General features: G+C 41.3%; 1 protein-coding gene across 8 annotated transcripts in view; it reads left to right on the top strand.

The window, feature by feature from the left end:
* VWA3A (von Willebrand factor A domain containing 3A) overlaps positions 1–22,464 on the top strand; it is a 59,208-nt gene that overhangs the window by 10,311 nt on the left and 26,433 nt on the right. For all 8 annotated transcript variants that reach the window (XR_004647470.1, XR_004647471.1, XM_034784109.1 and 5 more), the window contains 7 exons: positions 2,170–2,278; positions 2,738–2,803; positions 3,859–3,984; positions 8,659–8,797; positions 8,888–8,991; positions 12,548–12,628; positions 19,479–19,573. Coding sequence is in view for 6 of the 8 variants with exons in the window: in XM_034784109.1 (XP_034640000.1) it covers positions 2,170–2,278; positions 2,738–2,803; positions 3,859–3,984; positions 8,659–8,797; positions 8,888–8,991; positions 12,548–12,628; positions 19,479–19,573 (720 nt within the window). In the remaining 2 variants the exon portion in view is untranslated. The remainder of the gene's footprint in view (positions 1–2,169; positions 2,279–2,737; positions 2,804–3,858; positions 3,985–8,658; positions 8,798–8,887; positions 8,992–12,547; positions 12,629–19,478; positions 19,574–22,464) is intronic.

The following is a 22,464-nucleotide window of genomic DNA, read 5'->3' as shown; positions in this document are numbered from 1 at the left end:
TGAAGGGACAATTTGCCAGTAGGGTTACCATACCTCCTGATTTTCCTGGACATGTCTGGCTTTTTGGTCCTCAAATCCCCGTCTGGGGGGAATTGCCAAAAAACCAAACATGTCCGGGAAAATACTCCCAGCTTTGTTTTGCCGGCATCCCTGCCCCAGTCCCCTGCTTACCTTAGAGCGGCTCCGGCAGGCTGCGAGCTGCAGGCGGATTCCCCCGCGGCGGCAGCTCCCCCAGACACCTCGGCTCTGTGTAGCTGAAGAGCCTAGCTGCCCGAGTGCTACCGGCTTCACGGTTTGCCGGGCAGCCCCCAGACCTCCAGACCCTGCGCCCCCAGCCGGGCGCTTCCCCAGCACAGCCGGAGCCCGGGAGGAGAAGCGCCCAGCCTGGGGCGCGGGGTCTGGAGGTCTGGGGGCTGCCTGGCAAACCGTGAAGTCGGTAGCGCTCGGGCAGCTGTTTCACGTGGCTGGGAGGGAGGAGGGAGAATGTGGGGCGCTCAGGGGAGGGGACGGAGTTGGGGCGGGAACTTTGGGGAAGGGGCGGGGCTAGGGCCCCGTGGAGTGTCCTCTTTTTTTAATGTTTAAATATGGTAACCCTACAGTGGGCCAAAGCCTGCCTCAGTGGGGTGCCTGGAAGTTCCACAGTGGGGTGCTCCCCCAACCACACCAGTACACAAAATCAGAGTTATGGTTGCACCGTAATTTTCTGTTCTATAGGGTGTGCATCTCAGTGTCTCGCCATTTTTAAAACGCTTTTTTTCTAAACATGCTGTGGAGAATTTGAACCAACGGTCAGCCACTAATTCATATGTGTATGGAATGATGATGATTTTTAGGAAATTTGAGGAAACTGGAATACTGGAAAAGCCTGATTCCTTCCCTCTCCCCCATCCCCAACCCCCCCCCCCGCCCCTCCGTCCAAACACACACAGAGTACACATAAGTTTCGCCCTGCTGGTGCTTGAGCAGGAACATTATGACATCAGCCATGCATCACACACTCACTCCAGTTTATTTGGGTTGTCATGACAATGGCTGCCTTGGATAACTGGTTTACCTCAGACTCCTATAATATTCTTACAAAGAAGAGTCCCAGGAGGCATTGTAAGGAAAGCAGACTGAGTTTGGATAAGCTTCTGGTGTTCCCCTTTCTGGGGAAAGTTGTACTGTTTCTTCTCTTATTGCTTGTTCCTTTCCTCAGAAAGGGTTATATGAAAATAAGATGCAAAATTCAGCTCCATTTCATATAGATTTGTTTATCTGCTTCTTATAAATTGCGGGGGTGGGGTATGGCTTTCTGAATGTTTACCTTTAAGAGAGTGAGAAATTGTAGCTGAGAGTCCCTAATCAGTTTTCTGGTACAATTTAGAAGTTTTAGTAAAATTGAAGTTGCATTTATAAAAAGTTATGTTTGAATACAGGTTAATTAAACTACTTTCAATGTCAACATGCTATTGAGTGGTGAAATATGGAGCTTCACAATGATCATTGGCAATAAAAATGGTAGTCTGAGGTAAATTCACTGAAGGCAACCTATGTATAAGCGCTTTATTAATTAAATAGCACAGGTATAAAAGATTTTTTTTCTGTTAAAGAACTAAGGAAATTCAAAGACAAAAAAATCATTTAAAGTTGCTCTAATAAATAAATTAAACTACAAAAAATTAGGAAATACAAAGTTAAGGCTTAAGAACATTAAAAGTTTTCAAAGTCAAGCACTCTCAAATTAGGAAATGCCAGAATGGATGTTGCCCAAGCAGACCCAGTTTGGCCCCTTTGTGTATATGCATTATGATATAGCCTTTAATTACATGTGGAAGTGAATACATGTGGAAAGTTTGTTATATGTGGCTTGCCCAGCATCACACAGGAACTTGTAAACCAAGCAAATTTGTTCCAGAAGTCATTACAGACAAATAGTTTCATAGGATTCCATATTTTAGAACTTGCTTTTCAGAGTAGAACCACACTTGAGGAACTGTTGAAAAGGGAGCAGATACACAAATGTATGAAAAGTTACAAAATGGCAGGTACCCCTTTTTGCCTAATGCTTAAATTATGTTCCTGCAATCTGGTATTTCTCCTCCACCCCTGCCACATGCACATCAGTTTTATCAGCATGACCTTTTCTACTCTTTGTTTGATGGAATTGTGGATGTCATTTTTCATTAGCCCCGATCAATCTTCGGAAATATTATCTGACTATATTCAGCAGTGTACCGTGGGGAGAAAGGTGCTGATACACACCATTACGTATGAGTGTAGCAATCATGTTCCTCCTGTAAGTAATCATTCTTTGTATGTGTCTTAAAAATGACCTGTCGTTTGTTTCCTTTTAAGCTGTAGTTAAGATGTTTTGTACATTAATAGATTTACGGAAGTGTTAAATTATGTTTTCAAATATTTATTGTGGGACCTCAATCTCCAGTAGTCAGTGCTGTGAAATATTTCCCCTTTAGAAGGAAGAGGTTTAACTAAGGCTTCACCTCTGGATTAAAATGCCAATCTGTGACCAATCTGGTCACCTGTTATCAGTCTCTTCAAGCTATGTTAGTTGTTTTCCTATTCCTAAGTATAACAGCCTAGAAAAGATGACAGCATCTTAAAATTGTTTGCAGCCCTTGCTACACACAGCTAAGGGTGCTACTCTGTTTGTTTTAGAGAACTGATTGGCAACAAGAAATCCTATAAATTGGTATGCCCAAATCTTAAGTAACTTTTCTTCTCTTCATATACGTAGGCTGTTTTAAAGAACCTTGCGGAAGTTGTTGGAGGCTGTTATCACTGTTATTCTTCAAAGAGTGAGGTAGGTTTAGGCTAGAAGTACACAGAACAATTTTTTCTTTTGTTTGTTTGTTTTTGTTTGTTTATTTTCATGCAGTCACTCTTGGTGAAATAGGTTCTCGTCTTTGTAGCAATTTATAGTAAAAAGAATTGGTAACTAAGGTCTTTGTTCAGGAAAGCACTTAAGAGCTTGCTTAAAATTAAATATATACTTAAATGCTTTCAAGAATCAGGAATGCTCTCCTAAGGGTGCAGGAGTCTTCTGCAGATATTCTGCACATATAGTGGGACTAGGAACAGGGCCGTGGCTGCGGGGGGACAACACATACAGAGGTAAGGGGGCCAAGGCTGGGGCTGCAGCTGGGGGGGGGATCTGGGGCTGGAGCTGGGAGCGTGCCCCTGGCCGGACCACAATGGGGGCTGGCAGCGGGGTCCAAGGCTGGGGACGGGGCCAGGGTGGAGCGGGGTTGGGTGGCGCTCCTTCCCCGCCCCATGGGGATTGTACTGGCCCTGCTGTGGCCCATGAACGTTCTTCTGTGCCACCCTAGGAGGGCACGCTCCACTGATTGGGGACCACTGGTCTAACTTCTAAGTAGCTTGAAAGCTGTGGACTTTATCATTGAAGACTAATTCAAATATTTCATGTTCACTAAATAATGGGAGAAATTTCTGTACACAATCTTAATAGATACAACTACATTTACTCTGTTCTGTGAGGCAGCATCATTGGTAGTGCCCATAAAATAACTGGTAAACCAGTGTCAGAAGAGCTGGCATTTTGCTTGATGATTTACTATGAAGCATAGAGAGACAAGGTGGATCAGGTAATATCTTTTATTGGACTGACTTCTGTTAGTGAGAGAGACAAGTTTTCAAGCCACACAGAGCTGAAGAAGAGCTCTGTGCATCTCAAAAGCTTGTCTCTCTCACCAACAGAAGGTGGTCCAATAAAAGATATTAACTCACCCATATTGTCGCTCTAAAAACTTGGGACCGACACAGCTACAACTACACTGAATACAACATAGGAATTGTAGAATCCTTTTGACCTTTTTTCCTCTTCTTGTTGCATAACAGAATTACGATAGTAGCGATGTTTATCTACTGCTTTGTGAATCCCAAAAAGCTAAGAATATTCTCAGCAGCATCAAAGAAACTTTCCAGGGAAGGATTGGTGATTCAGTTATTGGTAGAGTACAAGATGTAAGTACAGTATTTGTTTTGTTTTCAGGTAATCTTTGTATAGCACAGACATGCAGAACTCTGTATTAATTATCAGAATAGGGAAAACATACTATACTAACAGAACACAATGATAAATTTAAATGCTATTTACTGGCTGTTCTTTGTAAGATCAGATAAATACTAACAAATGATAAGGGAAAGCTTTTGAATGGATCCTCAATGGATTCATTCTAGGTACAATTATTTTGGTAAACTGAAATACTTACCAAAAAAGAGAGCAGCAGGGAAAATATTTTTTTAAACACAGGGTGTGGCCATAATGGACAGCAAAACAAATGCTGGCTACCTAAAAGCTAGCCTCATTCATTAACTTTTATTTCCATTTCCAACCTCCCCATGTCCTTGGTGAAGTTGGGAAAAAGAAAAAGGATATTTTCCTCTGCCTTTCTCTCCTTCCATAAAACACCTGAAGAATTTGCTGCACTGCCTTATGCAGATGGAAATGCTGCTTGATCACATCTTTCTGTTGGCTTTGACTTGCATAGAAGAAGCTATGTTGTCTTGTATTCCACATCTTTTTCTTTGCCACATACACTAGCCATCATATACTTGCTGGGGGCCTTACAACCTAGAAACAGCTTAATAACTCATCTGTACTTACCAACCTTAATGTAAATGAGCTTAACAGCTCTCTTTTTTTTAAATTTAGATTCATAGAAGATTTTTTTTTTTTTTTAAATGACGTACGCTTTTCTGTCTCCCAGGTAAAAGGGGCAATGCTGTGCAGGTGAATGGGTCCTCTCCTCCAGGGGATTTGGAGGCAGTTAAAGAGGACTTTCACCAGGTGTCACTAGGACTTTCTCATGGACTCTAGAAATGCCTGTTTCTAAGGCAAGGGAAAACACAAGCTGATAGGAGCTTCTGCTTGCATTTCTTACTCTAGATATGTTTAACATCTCCCAGAATAGGATTTTTGACAAAATTTAACTCCCTCCTTTGTAAGGAGATAATTCTTGAGCATTTTATAGGCATAATAAGTGTTCTGACAGCACTAGGGCACAGCAAGTGCGGTACGTATTTCTGCCAGCTCTGTAATTACCAAGTGGAAACAAACCCACACTGTAGTATCTTTGAAGGCTATGCTTCTTCAAACTAGTTCGTGTCAGTCCAGAAACTTGTTGGCCAGACAAGCTACAACAGGGAACCATCTGCATGATCTGTTCTCCATAAGTTCTAGTGTGCTCTGTAAAATTAGGATATTTATCCCTTTTTGAAAATGTATTTATATGTAACCCTTCTGCCAGGCAAAACCAGCAGCAACCAGGGCCAGGTTCAATATCTAGGGGTTCCTTTCCATCAATACAACACAGAAGCAGCTTGAGCCCCCACCCAGTAACCTGGGAAAATTACACACCACCCCTGGGCGCCTCTGAGAGGCAGTACTTCCCCACTCACAAACACAGAGTCTGAGTGTAGAAAAGAAACTTTTAATAAAAGGAGGAAAGTAACTTGGCATTAATTTGGGAAAACACTGCAAACAGGGTTCACAAACATACACCATGTGCAAAAGACCCACACCAAGTAAGTTGGGCAGTGTCCTTTCCCACTCAGGTTCTTAAGTCCAGCAACCCAAAAGTCCCTTTAACCTGCCCGTCCCTTCTTTGCACCCCTCTCACAGTTGCTGTCCTTGGTCAGTGCAGACCCAGAGTTCGAAGGTGCATCTGCACAGTTCACCTCCCACCCCAGGTGAGGGTAAGGAGGGACCTTACTTGCTCCACTGCCCGGGCACTCACCCACCGCCCCTCTCTGCCAGCCGCCCTGCTGGCCACTTGCTCTGCTTACCACCTCACCAACCACTTGTTCGTCAGCCGACTGTCAGTCACCTTCTGCTACCACCTGCCTCTCTGCTGTGACCTCTGCAAATCAGTTTCTTAGTGATTTTCAGCTCTTTGCAGGCTGGGCAGAAACACTGTCCCATCTCAAGTGATTTCAACTCTGGGAAGAAACCCAGTCCCACCACAACTGATTTCAGCTCTGATTGAGCATTTAAAATACCAAAAGAGGCTCCTAATGAAGCCTATTTAGCTCTTTCTTTGAACAGCAGAGAGGAACAGGTCAAACCATTCTGGGGACTCCTAAGGAGAGTCTACCCACCACCTGGCTGGGACACCTGTCCCCACCCCTCTTACTTTCACAGGGTTCCAGCATTCGAGCCCCTGGCTTAACAAGGTCCTTTCAGCTGAGGGTGACCCCTCTCATTTGGGACAGGTTAAGCATTGTGTATTCCTACAATAATTACAACATTGGTAGCATCATTTCACTACCCCTGCATTCAGTACTAACGTGATTTGTAACCCCACGCCAGCCAAAGTTGATTACTTTGAGCAAAACACCACTCTAATTGCTGGATATTTCAGCAGAGCAGGAGCAAACTGTATTCACATACACACACAAACTCTCTCCCCCTCCCAGCTAGCTGACAGGGAAGCACTCATTCAGACCTTTCTTTACATCTCTCTCTCTCTCTCTCTCTCTCTCTCTTTATATTGCAGATAATACCTAGGAGTCCCTATCCTGGATCAGGGCCCCATTGAGGCTGTTGAGCTTAAACTGACAGCTGAATATCCACAAGGAGATGTTAGAAAGACAGGCTGAGATTTTAATTTGGATAGAAGAAGACAGTAGAAAGGTAGATCTGTGTTTGTTCAGCATTGAGATCATAGTTGCAGAGGTGTTTTATTAATGTGATTACCCGAGATAAATTGGAGAGGGAGATGAGTAAGGGGATCCAGGACAGAGCCTTTTAGGACCCCACAGAAAGTTGGAGGGGAAGGATGAGGAGGATTCTCCAGATGAGACACTGAAAAAGCAATTAAAGAGGTAGGAGGAGAACCAGGAGAGGACGGAGTCAAAAAGGCTGAAGGAGGATAAAACTTCAAGAGCAAAAAGCATGGGTTGAAGTCAGCTGACGGGTTGAGGAGGATGAGTATGAAGTATTCTTCTTGAGGTTTGGCCCAGAAGAGGTCACTAGAGACTTTGTTGAGAGACTGATCAGAGGAGTGCAAGGGGCACTAGCCAGACTGGAGAGGATCCAGGATGGAGTTAGAGGAGAGGAACTCTAGGAAGAAGTTGTAGACAATGCATTCAGTGAGCTTAGAAATGGAAAAGAGAAGGAGGGCTAGTTGGAGAGGCAAATGGGGTTAAGAGAGGTTGATGAGAGAAAATACATATTTCTGGTGCAAAGGGAATAAACTTAACTTAAATTAAACCTAAAGCCTACTTCTTTTCCGTAGTATAAATAAATGCATGGAGACTCGGTTTAAGTGAAATGATGTACTTTGTTTGCAAGAAAGTATTATCTGGGTGTGTTTTTTAACCACAACCATTTCTGTTTGACCAAAGAGTGTCAGATGTAGCAGTAGTGGAAACGCATCTCAGCGTAGTTGAGAGGAAATCCCTGGTCAGCAGCCAGAGGAGAAATTAATGTTGAGAAATTTAACTGTAATTTTGTTTCAGTTTTTATAAACAGTAATATTTTAATAAGCATACTGGGGCAAAACTCTGTCCCATGGAGAACAAATCCAAATGGCTCCCTATTGTTGTAGGATTGGCCAGCAGGCACACTGGTCCTTGGACTGACATCTGGTCTATTTTGAAGAAGCATGACTTTCTACACTACTGCACAGTGAGGGGCACCACTTCTGCTCCTTTTATGTATTTTGTACAGTCCTTGATATGGAGTTGTTAAGAACATGTAGAACAGTTTTTGAGCCCTAGTGCTGCAGTAATAATGTGCAATCCCATTGAAGTACACAGGTTTGCAATGTGCCTAGCAGTGGAATGCTGTACTCCAAAAGCTATTTTAAAAGGGATTATTGGAACTGTTATCTATGTTCAAAATATTTTACAGCATTCTGTCAGTTTTTAGTTAGCTGTGCAACTGGTACTTCACATTTTAGCATATGTAAAACTGCTATGGCAAAATTATCTGGATACATTGGAGAATTGGTCTCAAATCAACAAGATTAAATTCAATAAAGAGAAGTGCTACGTTTAGGAAGGAAAAGTTGATACACAGATACAAACTGGGGAAAAAACTGGCTTGGCATTAGTATTGCTGAAAAGGATCTGGGGGTTATAGTGGATCACAAATTGACCATGAGTCAGCAATGTGATACAGTTGTGAAAAAGGCTGTTATTATTCTGGAGTCTATTAACAGGAGCATTGTGTGTAAGACACAAGAGGTAAATGCACCACTTGTACTCCGCACTGGTGAGGCCTTAGCTGGAGTATTGTGTCCAATTTTGGGCACCACACTTTAAGAAAGATGTGGACAAATTGAAGAGAGTCCACAGAAGGGCAACAAAAATAATAAAAGTTAGTTTAAACTGCAGCAAAGGAGATTTAGGTTAGATATTAGAAAAAACTTTCTCACTATAAGCATAATTAAGTACTGGAACTGGTTATCAACAGAGATTGTAGAATCTTCATCACTGGAGGTTTTTAAGAACAGGTTAGAGAAACATCTGTCAGGGATGGTTTAAGTATATTTGGTCCTGCCTCAGTGCAGGGGACTTGGACTAGATGACCTCGCAAGGTCCCTTCCACCCCTACATTTCTATGCTTCTATGTTTTAAAATTGAGAAAACAAACATTGATAGTTACATAAAGCATTTTTTAAATCTGTCTAGATTTCCAAAGAATTTACCAAGTTGACGCCTGCTAGTTTCCTACCCAAGCCTCCGAAGCATGAAGGACCTCTTGTTATACAAATGCCAAGCTTCCTGGCCAAAACCTCAGCAGCCTGGTTAAAGACAAATGGATTGAAAGGTATTGCATATAAAAGAGCTTAATGTGGTATGAAGCATGGATTACAAAACAAGTGTATATTTCATTTAGCATTTTCCTTGCTTGCTATAGCCAAGAAGTTAAGCCTTTATCAAGTTTTGGCTCCTAATGCTTTTTCACCTGTGGAAGAATTTGTGCCTATTCTTCAGAAAACAGTGTCATCAACTCTGCATGAGGTAAATAATTGGAACCTGTTCCTCCTCCTCCATATTCCTTTATCTGTTACACAAGATAGTGATGACTCATTTTAATGTATGTTCGCTTTCACAAAGCTGCAGCTCTTTCCTCTCTGGAGCCCACTTTATTAATCAAGTGCTCTTTGCTTTTTAAATGTCCTTGGGTAAAACCATTGACTGAAAAGTCAGCCTGATGTCTAAGCTATGTTTGTAATTCTTCAAAGAAATATTTAAAATGTTTCTACAGTATTGCTGTGCCGATGCACTGTTTCATGGGCGATTTAGATAAGTAACCACAGTATACTGATTGAAAGTTTCAAAGCAGCCAGATATTATTCACACGTGTGGTAATTTTCCAAACCTCAGGCATTGCATTGTGGGAAGAGTTAAGGCAGCTGGCTGAACTAGTGCAATTGCAAGGTTTGTAGCTTCCTGTGCAGACTATGAGTAAATAATTGTAGACTGCACTGGTTCACCCGGATCTGAGCTAAAGACCTCATCCAGGGTGTTGCAACCAACACTTTCATAAAGTGCTTGGTAGACTGTTTTTGTGGAGACAAGTTATTATTCGTGTGTTGCAAACACTGTGTTCCAAACAACATTTTTCCAAGATGGCCTCCGCATATTCTCATTGTTGGGAAACATGACCTTAGCACTATTTACCTTTTCCAGCATTGTGACTATACAGAGCCAATGCCCCTCAACTACAGTTAATGTTACCTGGAAGCTCTCTTTGCAATATGGGTCAGTCAGTTGCTCCAGCTATATGTGGGAGAGAAGAGCAGACATCTAAGACCATGACTCCGAACCTATTGTTGCGAATTATACCTATAGGTCACGCGCAGTTCGAGTCTAGGCTGAGGCACAAGAACCAAGTCCACAACTGCAGAGAATTACAGAGATAACAGGTTCATTACACTCGAGTGTGGTTGCCCCCCTGCTAGTCAGGAGGGGATTCAGAACGCAGGTTACACAGAGATTATATACTTTTTAGCAAAGCATGCTGTCCTCATGCATCGTAAGTCATAGCCAATAAACAAACTTTTCCCTTATCTCCACCTATCCACTCTAGGCATGCTGCCCGTGCTGCCTAATGCTGCAGCTGCTTAGGCACGTGGCTAGCTTGTTTCTCAACTCCTGTCCTTATCTTCTTGTGTCCAAATGCCTCCCCTTCTCCTTCCTAGTACATGGAATGCTTGCTTCTAACTAATAGTGGGCCTGAAACACAAAATGGAGTTCCATATGCTGTTTTCCCTTAACACTATCACCATCCCCAGTATAATCTAAGAGGAAGTAAAAGAGTTATTATACATCTGACCTGCACCTCGGTTCTACTCTATCACAAGAGATGCACTTTTCAGCTCTGGCATTACCATTTGAGCTCAGTTGCCAACCCTCCTATATCAATACTGACTACAGTGGTTCTGTCAGTTCCAGAAACCTTGGTACCACATAGAGAAACGAGATCTACATCGATCCCCATAGTATTAGAGCTCTCAATACCACCTCCTTCAGAGCAATCAACCTCTGCTCTGGCTACATTTGCAACATCTGGATTAACTGTTGCATTGGAACTGGAACCTAACCTTCCAAACACGACACCATTACCAACAACTACAAAGCCTCTGTCAGTACCTGGGGTACTGATAAGGAAGATTTAACTTCGTCCAGCCTCATCAGCACCCAATAGCTAGATCTCAGGGAGAATTGTCTAGAACCCCCCAAAGTTCTTCAGAGATCAGCTTTTCTCTAGAGGAAGTTTATTCTTCTGAATCTTTTTCATTAGCGTATAGCAGAAGTTCTTCTTTCATAGCAGATACTCCCTGCCTGAGTAAATCCATGAGCGGGAATCAAAAAGGGTCACATCATCTTGCTGTGAGAGACATGGATCGGGCAAAGTGCAGATTCCCTGGATTCCTCCACCATGATCTCATATGCCATATCCTTATGGTATGCCATCTTGGTCTTATGAAATCCTCAACCTCGTTATTTAGGACCATATTTTTTGAGCACGCCTCCACACCTCATCCAGGAATAGATGGCCTCCTACAGTTGAGCCTCCCAAATCAATGCAACAGTCTCAACAGCATGGTCTTTGTGATTCCAGACAGGATGTACAGAGTACTGATCATCATCTGGAGGAACGTGTGACCCCTTCTGCATCTTTGGCAATTATTTCGTCCTCCCCAGAGGAAGTAGTTAATTCTTCATTACCAGCTAAAGCTGACAGTTTTATGACACTCCTGTTAATACACCCCAGTATGATATTATCTTCTTTCGCAACTGCATCACATTGTTGACTCATTCAGCTTGTGATCCATTATAACCCACAGAATCTTTTCAGCAGTACTACCACCGAGCCAGTTACTCTCCATTTTATAGTTGTGCATTTGATTTTTTTTCTTCCTATGTGAAGTATTTTTTCACTTGTCATTATTGAATTCAGACCAATTCTCCAATTTGTCATGGTCATTTTGGATTCTAATCCTGTCCTCCTCAGTGCTTGCAACCCCTCCCAGCTTGCAGTGTTTCTACTAGGCCGTCTGAGTGCCCAGGGTAGTTTATCAGCATATAAGAAGGGCACACTTATGTTTTGTAGTTCTCCTGTATTCGATAAGCTTCCTTGTCATTGTCTGTTAGCCCTCCTGGTTACAGCAGGGGGCTGAGGGTAGAGGTAGGGCATTTTCAGTGAGGGGAAATCGGCTCTGAAACTTCTGTTGGGCTGCCAGAAACTAATTTTTTAAATTGTGTTTTACAATCTGATGACACTGTAAAGCTTATTCTCCAAAGTGGGATTTTGGGGGGTTGTTGTTTTTTTGAGGGGGAAAGGTTGTTTGATTGGTTTGATATGGGCATTTTTGGGGGGATGGAGGAAGGGCTTGTCTCCTTGGGTGAATATAATCAGAATATGTATCCAAATCTCTTTATTATTTTCATATTACCTGAAGTCGTCATATACTGATGGAAAAATGAGGTAAAGTATTTGTTTTCAATTGTGTAGCATTGCTGCCACAGAGAGCAGTATTCCTAGTTGTATGACCCTAAATAACTTCTCTGGACTGGCCTTGTGAGATTCTAAATACTTTCAGCTTCCTTGAACTTCATTGGAGTTGCGAATACTCTTGCAGGAGTACCTTGCAGCACTGGCCCCAAATAAATAACTTTTTTTAAAAAGGTATAATGCCTCATTGTATGGCCTGCTCAGAAAGCTTTCATCCTGTATAGAACATCCAGTCCAAAGAGGTTGTCTGATAGATTTTTATCTGAAAAGGTAGTATTTATTTGAAAGTGTGATGCCTAATCAATGCAGGTTTAAATATCCTTCTGTGTTCTGCCTCTTAGGCTCACGGAACCAATTTCAGCCCTTATGTAAGCAGGTGAAACTCCAGAGACTTTGAGTTTTCTTACATTTATAGATTTAAATCAGACATATAATGTCATTAACTATCGTCTGTGTATTTCTTCATTAATAAACTCAATGGAAAGAATGTTATGTTTATGTAACTTACAACATACATGTTGCTTTAAACAGCTGAGTGTTTTCTCATCCTTTCAGAAAGCAATGATGCAGTTTGAATGGCATGATGGGACTATGAAAAATGTTCACGTGGACCCACCAATATTATATGACTATCAGGTGAGTTATTAATATTTGTCTAGTTGGTCCTGCTATCCAGTACTACATGCACACCTAGTTATTCCATCTCAGTCATTATCCTGCTCTGAGAAAAGGCCAGCAACAGGCACAGAGAGGTTACAAAACGAGATGCTTACAGCTGTCATTTCTGTATCTGCAGCATACAGGAGCCAGTAACCTGGTTGGATATATGAACAGATTCATCTAACAATGAAAAATTCTAAACAAGAGGAATAGGTCTGTCAGGAGCACTGCTGGACTAGTGCCAAACATGCTTTGTTGTCCAGCAGCAAGTTATTTTGAACATGTAGTAATTATTCCATTCTATTCTGGTTTTACAGTATTAAAAGCAGTAACTCCCAAACCCACCCTAATACAATCCTCTCCTATAATTTCAGACCTTAATTACGAGTATGTCCCCATTCTATTCAGTCTGAGAAGTAAACAAGTCCAATAAAGCAGAATGCCTAGCAGTCAGACAAAAAAATAAAACTAGGGCATATATTGGGCGTTTTAGCAAGCAAAGCACTCATAAAGCTCCAACAACTGCTCTGTGATATGGCTGCAGTCTATGGCAGTAAGAGAAAGCACCCTGCTACCATGGCAGGCCCAGACGGCTCACATGCAGAAAGAAGAGACAGGCAAAGAATTCTGAGGTCAAGAATTTGATTCCAGGGCTTCATAAAGCATAGATTAAACAGAAATTGTTGCCCTGCAAAACAGTGCATTGTATAAAGAGCTTTCTCCATGACCATCACCAATGAAGTGACTCTGCCGGGGTTTTCCAACTGAGCAACAGATGATGCACAACATCTGGGGAGAGGAGACTGAAGAGAGTGGTGAAAAACTAATAATACCAGATCAGTGTAGGACACTGAGGGCAACCTGTGGCAGCTTGGAAGCAGAAAGTGACAGAAACATGACCGTCTATATCAAGAGGAAATTTGCAGGAATAAAAAGCGGATGATATGAGTTGTGATGCCACATGGGTCTAGATTTAGAACACCAAATCACTGCTTATTTCTACAACATGGGCTCTGTTCTGAATATGTTTCCACAGCATCCAGCAGCTCTGAAATATTTTGGGGTGAGGGATAGCTAAGTGGTTTGAGCATTGGCCTACTAAACCCAGGGTTGTGAGTTCAATTCTTGAGAGGGCCACTTAGGGATCTGGGGCAAAATCAGTACTTGGTCCTGCTAGTGAAGGCAGGGGGCTGGACTCAATGACCTTTCATGGTCCCTTCCAGTTCTAGGAGATAGGATATCTCCATTAATTTTTTGGGTTTTTTTTTTTTTGTTTTGTTTTTTGTTTTGTTTTTTTGTTTCAAGTGTACTGCTGTTACACCTAAAAAGAAGCAGTATTGTCAGTTGATAGGAGAGTAGACAGACAGGAGTCAGGAGACATAGGCAAAATTCAAAATATAGTCTGAATTGCCATGTGACCTGAAAATTACTTACCCTTTCTGTGCCTCAGTTTCTCCATCAATTAATCAGGGTAATTCTTACCTACCATTGTAAAGCGTTGTGAGATTAATGAATGAAAAGTTCTGTATAAGTGCTTAGTGTTAATAATCATCAAAGGGCCATCATAGAAATGTTCACTTTATAGTCCTTAGTAGCTCTGCATATCATATTTGTGAGTCGCATTTTAGCCTCAGGTTTGGATGATCATTCCCACAATAGCCTTTCCATATGTTTGGATGAAATGTAATTTATGTAGCCATAAATGCTAGGGCTCACCTCTGAGCAATGTAGCCAGACCTGTTAAAGAATAGAAAACAGGGAACTCTTGTCTCCTGACTATACATCTTCCCCCCCACCCCCTTCCATAGATGCACCGGTTTGCCTTGTATGAGCAATTCAGGCTACTGTGTAGTTCAGGTATTAGAATGCCCTAAGGTCTTATCTACTCTAGAAATTTTGAACAGGAAAAGTGTTGCCAGCATAGTGCAATTATTTCAGCAGAGTTCATTCACGCTTTGTTTGTACTGGTCCATCATGTCCATAGAGCATCAGGTTAGACCAGCAAAAGGTATGTTGTACTGTGGATAAGTATTCCAGTGTCCTCCATGCTGCCTTCAGGAACACTGCCTCATGGGAAATTGTCACTGTGCATTATGAGGTAGCTGCTGTATGTTGTGGGATACCTCATTCCTCTCAGGAAATTTTGGGATTTTGGGTTAAATGCACACAATTCGTTCTGTTCCACCACATAATCTACCACTCTCGTGCACCATTTTCAAACTCATAACAACATGGATGCGGTACAGAGAAGAAACTTTGTTGTATTTTCAAGGCTGCACCACTCAGGCTCAGCCGAAGATGAGTGGACAGTGAATGTAGTGGCTAGGCTATTACAGCCGTTCATACAACTGCCTGGGGTGCTCCCGTTCAGTGAGTACCAAGTGGCACCATTGGAATGTCATGCGAACCTAAGTCAACCAGCACTGGGGTCCAGAACTTTCAGATGCAGAACTCCACATCCCTGCAGTTATGTGCTGAGCTCACCCGAGTCCTGCAGCACAGAACTACCAAGACGAGCGTTGCCCTTACAAGATGGAAATGAATGGCAATCACCATATGGAAACTTGCAACCCTGGAATGCTGTCAAGCAGTGAGGAATCAGTTTGGCATTGGAAAATCAACAATGAAGGCAGTCATAATTGAGGTATGCAAAGCAATAAAGCATGTCCTGCTATACAGGACAATAAGGCAAGGCAACATGCAGGAAATAATAGATGGATTCAACAACATGGGCTTCCTTAATTGCTGAGACAGTAGACTACGCATGTCCCCATTCTGTGCCCTCCCGACCACCAGCTTCCAAGTAAATAAAATGGGTGTATCTTGATGGTTTTGTAGTTTGGTGGATCACCAAGAATTGATGTACTGATAACACAAAGTTGACTGGTCTGGAAAAATCCATGACACCTGGATCTTTAGAAATACATGATTTTTTGACAAACGGAAAGTTGGGACACTTTTTCCAGACATCCAATTGACATTAACAGAGTTTCTATGCCAATTGTGATTCTTAGTGACTCTACTTTGCTTCCCTGGTTTATGAAACCAAACACCAGTAACTTGGACATAAGTAAGGGAAGGTTTAATTATCCCCTATGCAGCTACAGAATGAATGTGAGTGTGTCTTTGGAAGACTGAAGGGCAGGTATTTCATGGCAAGACTCAAATTCAGCAAGGAAAATTTTCCTGCAGTTATTGCTGCATGCAGCAGATTGCATAAAATCTGTGAGACCAAGGGTGAGACCCTAATGCCAGGGTAGATGAAGTGAGGTGGACAGACAGGCTGTCGGCTAAAATCAAACAGTCTGAAAGTAAACCAGTTAATAGTGCCACCATTATCACTGTGTGGCTGAAGGAAGCTTAAGAGGGTCCTCTGGCGGTGGATAGTAGCCTGACATTGTCTCATGGAATATGTACACTGACTGAGCCAGTCTTTGGCTAATAAGCATGAATATGACTTGTATTAGAAATTTTAATGAGGATTGCATAAAGGCAATTTTTTGTAGTGCACGTGAATTATTAGCGTTAATAGCTTATTGAAATTTTTTATTGTGGTATAGAAGCCTTTCTGGTTATATGAAGTACTTTCTACCATCTCAGACAGCTCTGTAATGCCAAAAAACACAATAAACGTGTGCAGTAACTTTCAACAACCTTGAACTCTATTTAAAACACAGTAAGAAGTGCCTCACAAACAACTTTGAGTGTACTAACCACACACCATAAACTATATACAAAGAAGTTTCAAATGCAGACTGGATGTCTTGCATCACAGATTGCAGTATGACTAGTCAAAACATTTCTCTTTATTCCCTATGCTGTTTGTCTATTGGAATTGAGTGTAATGGGAACTACTGCAAGAAGGGTGGGTGATTCAGAGGTGGAGAGGTGTATGATCCTTACCAGCAGCCAATATTATTCATGCTTTAGAGTGGGTGGAACTGCTGCAATGTTATCCTTGATATATTCACTGTTCAACAGTGGTGTCTGCTGCTTCAGTAGCAGCAGCATGTTTTCTGTGCCTCTGTCTTTCCATGTCTCCTCCAGCAGATTTCACACCACTCCCTAGCATTCCTCACATTTGCCTTGATCTCTTGAATAATCTCTGTAAATGTGTCCTCCTTTTTGTGTGTGTGAGGGGGGAGGGTTTGGATCTGATAGTTAACAGATGTTCTGCAGGTGTTGAAGTTCCCCCCACAAAGGTCACTGATAAACAGATAAAACAAATAGCAGTTGTTAGGTTTGAGGATTTAGCGTTCTATGGTAGGTAACTACGCCAGCTACTCAGAGTCTCCTATTTTGGGCAGTATACATTTGAGGTTAGCATCAGAATTATATGGGGATTGTAAGCATTTTAGACCATACAGGATGGTGAGTATGTGGGGGGTACTTAACCAGGTCCCTTAAATAGGGATGGGGCAGGACATGAGATACATATAAGAATAGTATAGTAAAGACTGCTGAATGAATTTCGGCAGTTGTGAATCCTTGAGGATTTATCCATCAGACGGATAGTAAAGTGGCAGAGAAGGGAGGTGTTTAAGAGGCCCAGAGGCTGCCTGGGAGTGTATGCCGCCAAGTTTGTTTTTCCCAGTGATCCACTCACAGAAGTAGTGCCGGAGCGGGAAGGGAATATGCCATACCATTGTGGTCCAACCACGGCAACTCAGCCTGACAATAACAGGGGAAAGATTAAATACCACTTGCTAATACGATGTTCTGTAAAATTGTGGCAGCATCCCAAATCTGTGTGGGTAAAGGTTAACCGGCTATTCTGCCAGCAGCCCAAGGAACTGTAACTGTCAGTTGGGGGCGTGCAAGTTCTGGCATGTCAAGTGGAAAAGCATAATAAAGCAAGCCAAAAAAGAATTTGGAGAGCATCTAGCAAAAGACTCAAAAGCTAATAGCAAATATATATATATATGTATATGTAAAGTATATCAGAAGCAGAAAGTACCAAAAAATCAGTGGGGCCACTGGATGATCAAGGTGGTAAAGGTGCACTCAAGGAAGACAAGGCTGTTGTGGAGAAGCTAAATTAATTCTTTGCATCAGTCTTCACTACAGAGGATGTAAGTGAGATTCCCACACCTGAGCCATTCTTTTTAGAAGGCAGATCTGAGGAACTGTCTGAGATTGAGGTGTCGGGAGAGGAGGATTTGGAACAAATGGATAAACTAAACAGTAATAAGTCACCAGGACCAGCTGATAATCACCCAAGAGTTGTGAATGAGCTCAGATATGAAATTGCATAACTACTGTATGTGGTATGTAACCTATAACTTAAATCAGCCTCTGTACCAGATGACTGGCAGATAGCTAAAGTAACGCCAATATTTTTAAACATTTCAGAGGCAGTCCTGGCAATTACAGGCTCATAAGCCTGACTTCAGTACCAGGCAAATAGGTAGAAACTGTAGTAAAGAATAGAATCATCAGACACATAGATGAACAGGATATGTTGGAGAAGATTCAACAGGGCTTTTGAAAAGGGAAATTATGCATTACCAATCTATTAGAATTCTTTGAGAGGATCAACAAACGTGTGGATCCAGTGGTTATAGTGTACTGGGACTTTCAGAAAGCCCTCACTAAATGTTCTTAAGCAAAGTAAGCAGTCATGTGATAAGAGGGAAGTTCCTTTCATGGATCAGTAACTGGTTAAAAGATAGGAAGCAAGAGAAGGAATAAATGGTCAGTTTTCACAGTGTAGAGAGATAAATAGTGGGGTCCCCCAATAATCTGTACTGGGACCAGTGCTGTTCAACATATTCATAAATGATCTGGAAAAGGGAGTAAACAGTGAAGTGGAAAAGTTTGCAGATGATCCAAAATTACTCAAGATAGTTAAGTCCAAAGCAGACTGCAGAGAGTTACAAAGGGATCTCACAAAACTGAGTGACTAGGCAAGAAAATGGCAGATGAAATTCAGTGTGGATAAATGCAAAGTAATCATAGAATGATAAAACTGGAAGGGACCTCGAGAGGTCATAGAACTGGAAGGGACCTCGAGTCCCCTGCACTCAAGGCAGGACTAAGTGTTATCTAGACCAGTGGTTCTCAAAGCTGGTCCACCACTTGTTCAGGGAAAGCCCCTGGCGGGCCGGGCTGGTTTGTTTATCTGCCGCATGCGCAGGTTCGGCTGATCGCGGCTCCCACTGGCCACGGTTCGCCACTCCAGGTCAATGGGGGCTGCGGGAAGCGGTGCAGGCCGAGGGATGTGCTGGCCGCCCTTCCCGCAGCCCCCATTGGCCTGGAGTGGCAAACCTTTCCTCCATAGAAATTCAAAGACCTAAATGCCAGTATCCCTCCCTATGATTAAAATCAAGTATTTTATATACTGTGGAACAGCTTCGCTTCTAATGAGGAAGTTTTAAAGACTATGGAGTTATAGCCAAAATGATTGAAATGTGATTGCATCAAGTGACATTAACAGATGAGGAACTAAAATGCACAAAGGGCAATTATGAGCAAGCTAAACTATCACCTGACGTTCCTGTGGTCAGTGGAGATTGAGAGTCAGAGAACCACGGAGCCCTTTTAGTTTCTTCATCATTTTCTGTGTATCTTATTTGCAGATGTTTTAACAGAATACATGAACTGTAAGGGTACTGGAAACTTTATCTAATTTACCATAACTGATCATTTCCATCAGTTTAAATACTTAGATTTTATTAACTAAAATGTATATAGTTTGTAATAGTCAATTATCCTATTTTTAGGTCAACAAATATTTGGAAATACAGATTTAGTCTGAAATAGAAACATGTTAATTTAGATTATTTTAAAAATCACCATTCATCAGTTGTCTATATTTTGTTCACAGAAACAGCTTGATAGAATGGTGAGAACGTATGAGAGGCGAATAGACTGGCTTTCTATCGCTAGTAGAAGAATATGGGGAACTGTTTGTGAACGGAGGTATTAATATTGGGTATTTTGGGTCCCTGTTGCAGAAGTGGCATCCTAATTTGGCAGTGTTAACTTTGTGCCTGTAAATAAGCATAGAGACACAGTACAGAAAATGTACACTCCTAAATGCATCATTTGCAGATAAGTGATGTGTGCATGCAATTTAAGTATCCATTTTTGAAAATTAATATTGTACTGTTCAGCATGTAGGTATATCTTTTTATTATTGATGATGAGGTGTTCATTGGACCATAAAGACACTAAAGTTCAAATATACTAGAAAAGAGTCCATAGCTTCAATGAGACCAGTTAAAATACACATTTACATTTGAGGTATCTAGGAAATGACCCTTTGGGAAATGTTCGGTCTTAAATCCCATGTAAACAGAGCCTGATATGTATGGCCATAAAGGCTAAAACATTAAAACCCTTCCTGCAAACCATGTTGGGCCATCTGTACTTAGTGTTAAAGCTTAGTGTGAAGGCTCAGACACCAAATCTTCCACCCTGCCCCACTCATACACTTAATCCTTTTTTCCTCCAAGAATGTATATGGAGTTATGAACCACAGTTAAAATGGTGGGAGACCACTCTTCTCACCTTTTGAGCTGTATTGCATGGGTCCAGGTCCAGCATTAGGGTTAAACAAAACACACTCAGTGTGGAATAAGTAAGGGCCCAATCCTGGAAACACTTACAGGGATTATTCATGTGATTAAAGTTAAGCATGTGCATTATTGTTTGCTGGATTGGGACCATAATATGGCTCAATCTCATTATATTAGATAGTGATTATTTAAAATCAAACAGTCACTGACTAACACAATGCTATAGATCAGTGATACTCAGACTGAGATTCCCAAGCCGCAAATGACTCTTTAATTTGTCTCCTGTGGCTCTTTGCAGCACATGATATTAAAACACTGTGATTTAATTATTAACCAATCACAATGTTTTTACTATGTTATTAACCAATGGTAGTTGATAAAATAATAATATTTGGTCAGTCATTTTGCTGTGAGAATTATTCCGTGTGTAAGGGCTGTCGATTAATCGCAGTTAACTTGCAATTAACTAAAAAAATTAATTGTGATTTAAAAAATCTCACGAAAGCTTATGCCCAAATAAATCTTTAAGGTGTCACCAGACTTGTTGTTTTTGTAGATACAGACTAACACGGCTACCCCCTGATACTTGATGATTAAACACACTGTTAAACAATAGAATACCAATTGAAATTTATTAAATATTTTGGATGTTTTTCTACATTTTCAAATATATTGATTTCTATTACAACACAGAATACAACATGTACAGTGCTCACTTTATATTATTTTTTATTACAAATATTTGCACTGTAAAAATGATAAACAAAAGAAATAGTATTTTTCAATTCACCTCATACAAGTACTGTAGTGCGATCTCTTTATTGGGAAAGTACAACTTACAAATGTAGATTTTTTTGATTGTTACATAACTGCACTCAAAAATAAAACAGTGTAAAACTTTAGGCTCTATAAGTCCATTCAGTCTTACTTCTTGTTCAGCCAATCGCTCAGACAAACAAGTTTGTTTACGTTTACAGGAAATAATGCTGCCCGCTTACTTATAATGGCACCTGAAAGTGAGAACAGGTGTTCGCATGCCACTTTTGTAGCCAGCATTGCAAGATCTTTACATGCCAGATATGCTAAACATTTGTATACCCCTTCATGCTTCTGCCACCATTCCAGAGGACATGCTTCCATGCTGATGATTCTCGTTAAAAAAATAATGCATTAATTAAATTTGTGACTAAACTCCTTGGAGGAGAATTGTATGTCTCCTTTTCTGTTTTGCCCACATTCTGCCATATATTTCATGTTATAGCAGTCTCTGATGATGACCCAGCACATGTTGTTCGTTTTAAGAACACTTTCACTGCAGATCCGATAAAATGCAAAGAAAGTACCAATGTGAGATTTCTAAATATAGCTACAGCACTTGACCCAAGGTTTAAGAATCTAAAGTGCCTTCCAAAATCTAAGGGGGACGAGGTGTGGAGAATGCTTTCAAATGTCTTAAAAGAGCAACACTCTGATGCGGAAACTACAGAACCCGAACCACCAAAAAAGAAAATCAACCTTCCGCTGGTGGCATCTGACTCAGACGATGAAAAGGAACATGCGTCGGTCCGCACTGCTTTGGAGGTTATCGAGCAGAACCAGTTTTCAGCCTGGACACATGTCCTCTGAAATGGTGGTTGAAGCATGAAGGGACATATGAAACTTTAGTGTATCTGGCACATAAATATCTTGCAACGCTGGCTACAACAAAACAATGTAAAACTTTAGCGCCTACATGTCGACTCAGTCCTACTTCTTGTTCAGCCAATTGCTAAGAGAAACAAGTTTGTTTACGTTTACAGGAGATAATGATGCCCGCTTCTTATTTACGGTCACCTGAAAGTGAGAACAGGCATTCGCATGTTTTGTTTTTGTTATGTAACAAAAAAAATGGACATTTGTAGGTTGCACTATCCTAAAGAGATTGCACTACAGTACTTGTCTGAGGTGAATTGAAAAATACTTTTCTTTCTTTTTTACAGTGCAAATATTTGTAATCAAAAATAATATAAAGTGAGCACTGTACACTTCGTATTCTGTGTTGTAAGTGAAATCAATATATTTGAAAATGTAGAAAAACATCAAAATATATTTATAATAAATTTCAGTTGGTATTCTGTTATTGTTCAACAGTGCGATTTAAAACTGCGATTAAGCACGATAAATTTTTTTACTTGTTTGACAGCCCTATTAGTCGCGTGAATTGTCCCTGTGTTTCCAGGATGCGGCCCTTGCTTATTCCATACTAAGCGTGTTTTGTTTTACCCTAATACTGCGGGGGTGGGGGGAAAGAGA

Source organism: Trachemys scripta, chromosome 10, assembly GCF_013100865.1.
Source record: "Trachemys scripta elegans isolate TJP31775 chromosome 10, CAS_Tse_1.0, whole genome shotgun sequence".
In the NCBI taxonomy this organism is placed as follows: domain Eukaryota; kingdom Metazoa; phylum Chordata; order Testudines; family Emydidae; genus Trachemys; species Trachemys scripta.
Note: the sequence above shows the minus strand (reverse complement) of the source record. Positions and strands in the feature narration are given on the sequence as shown.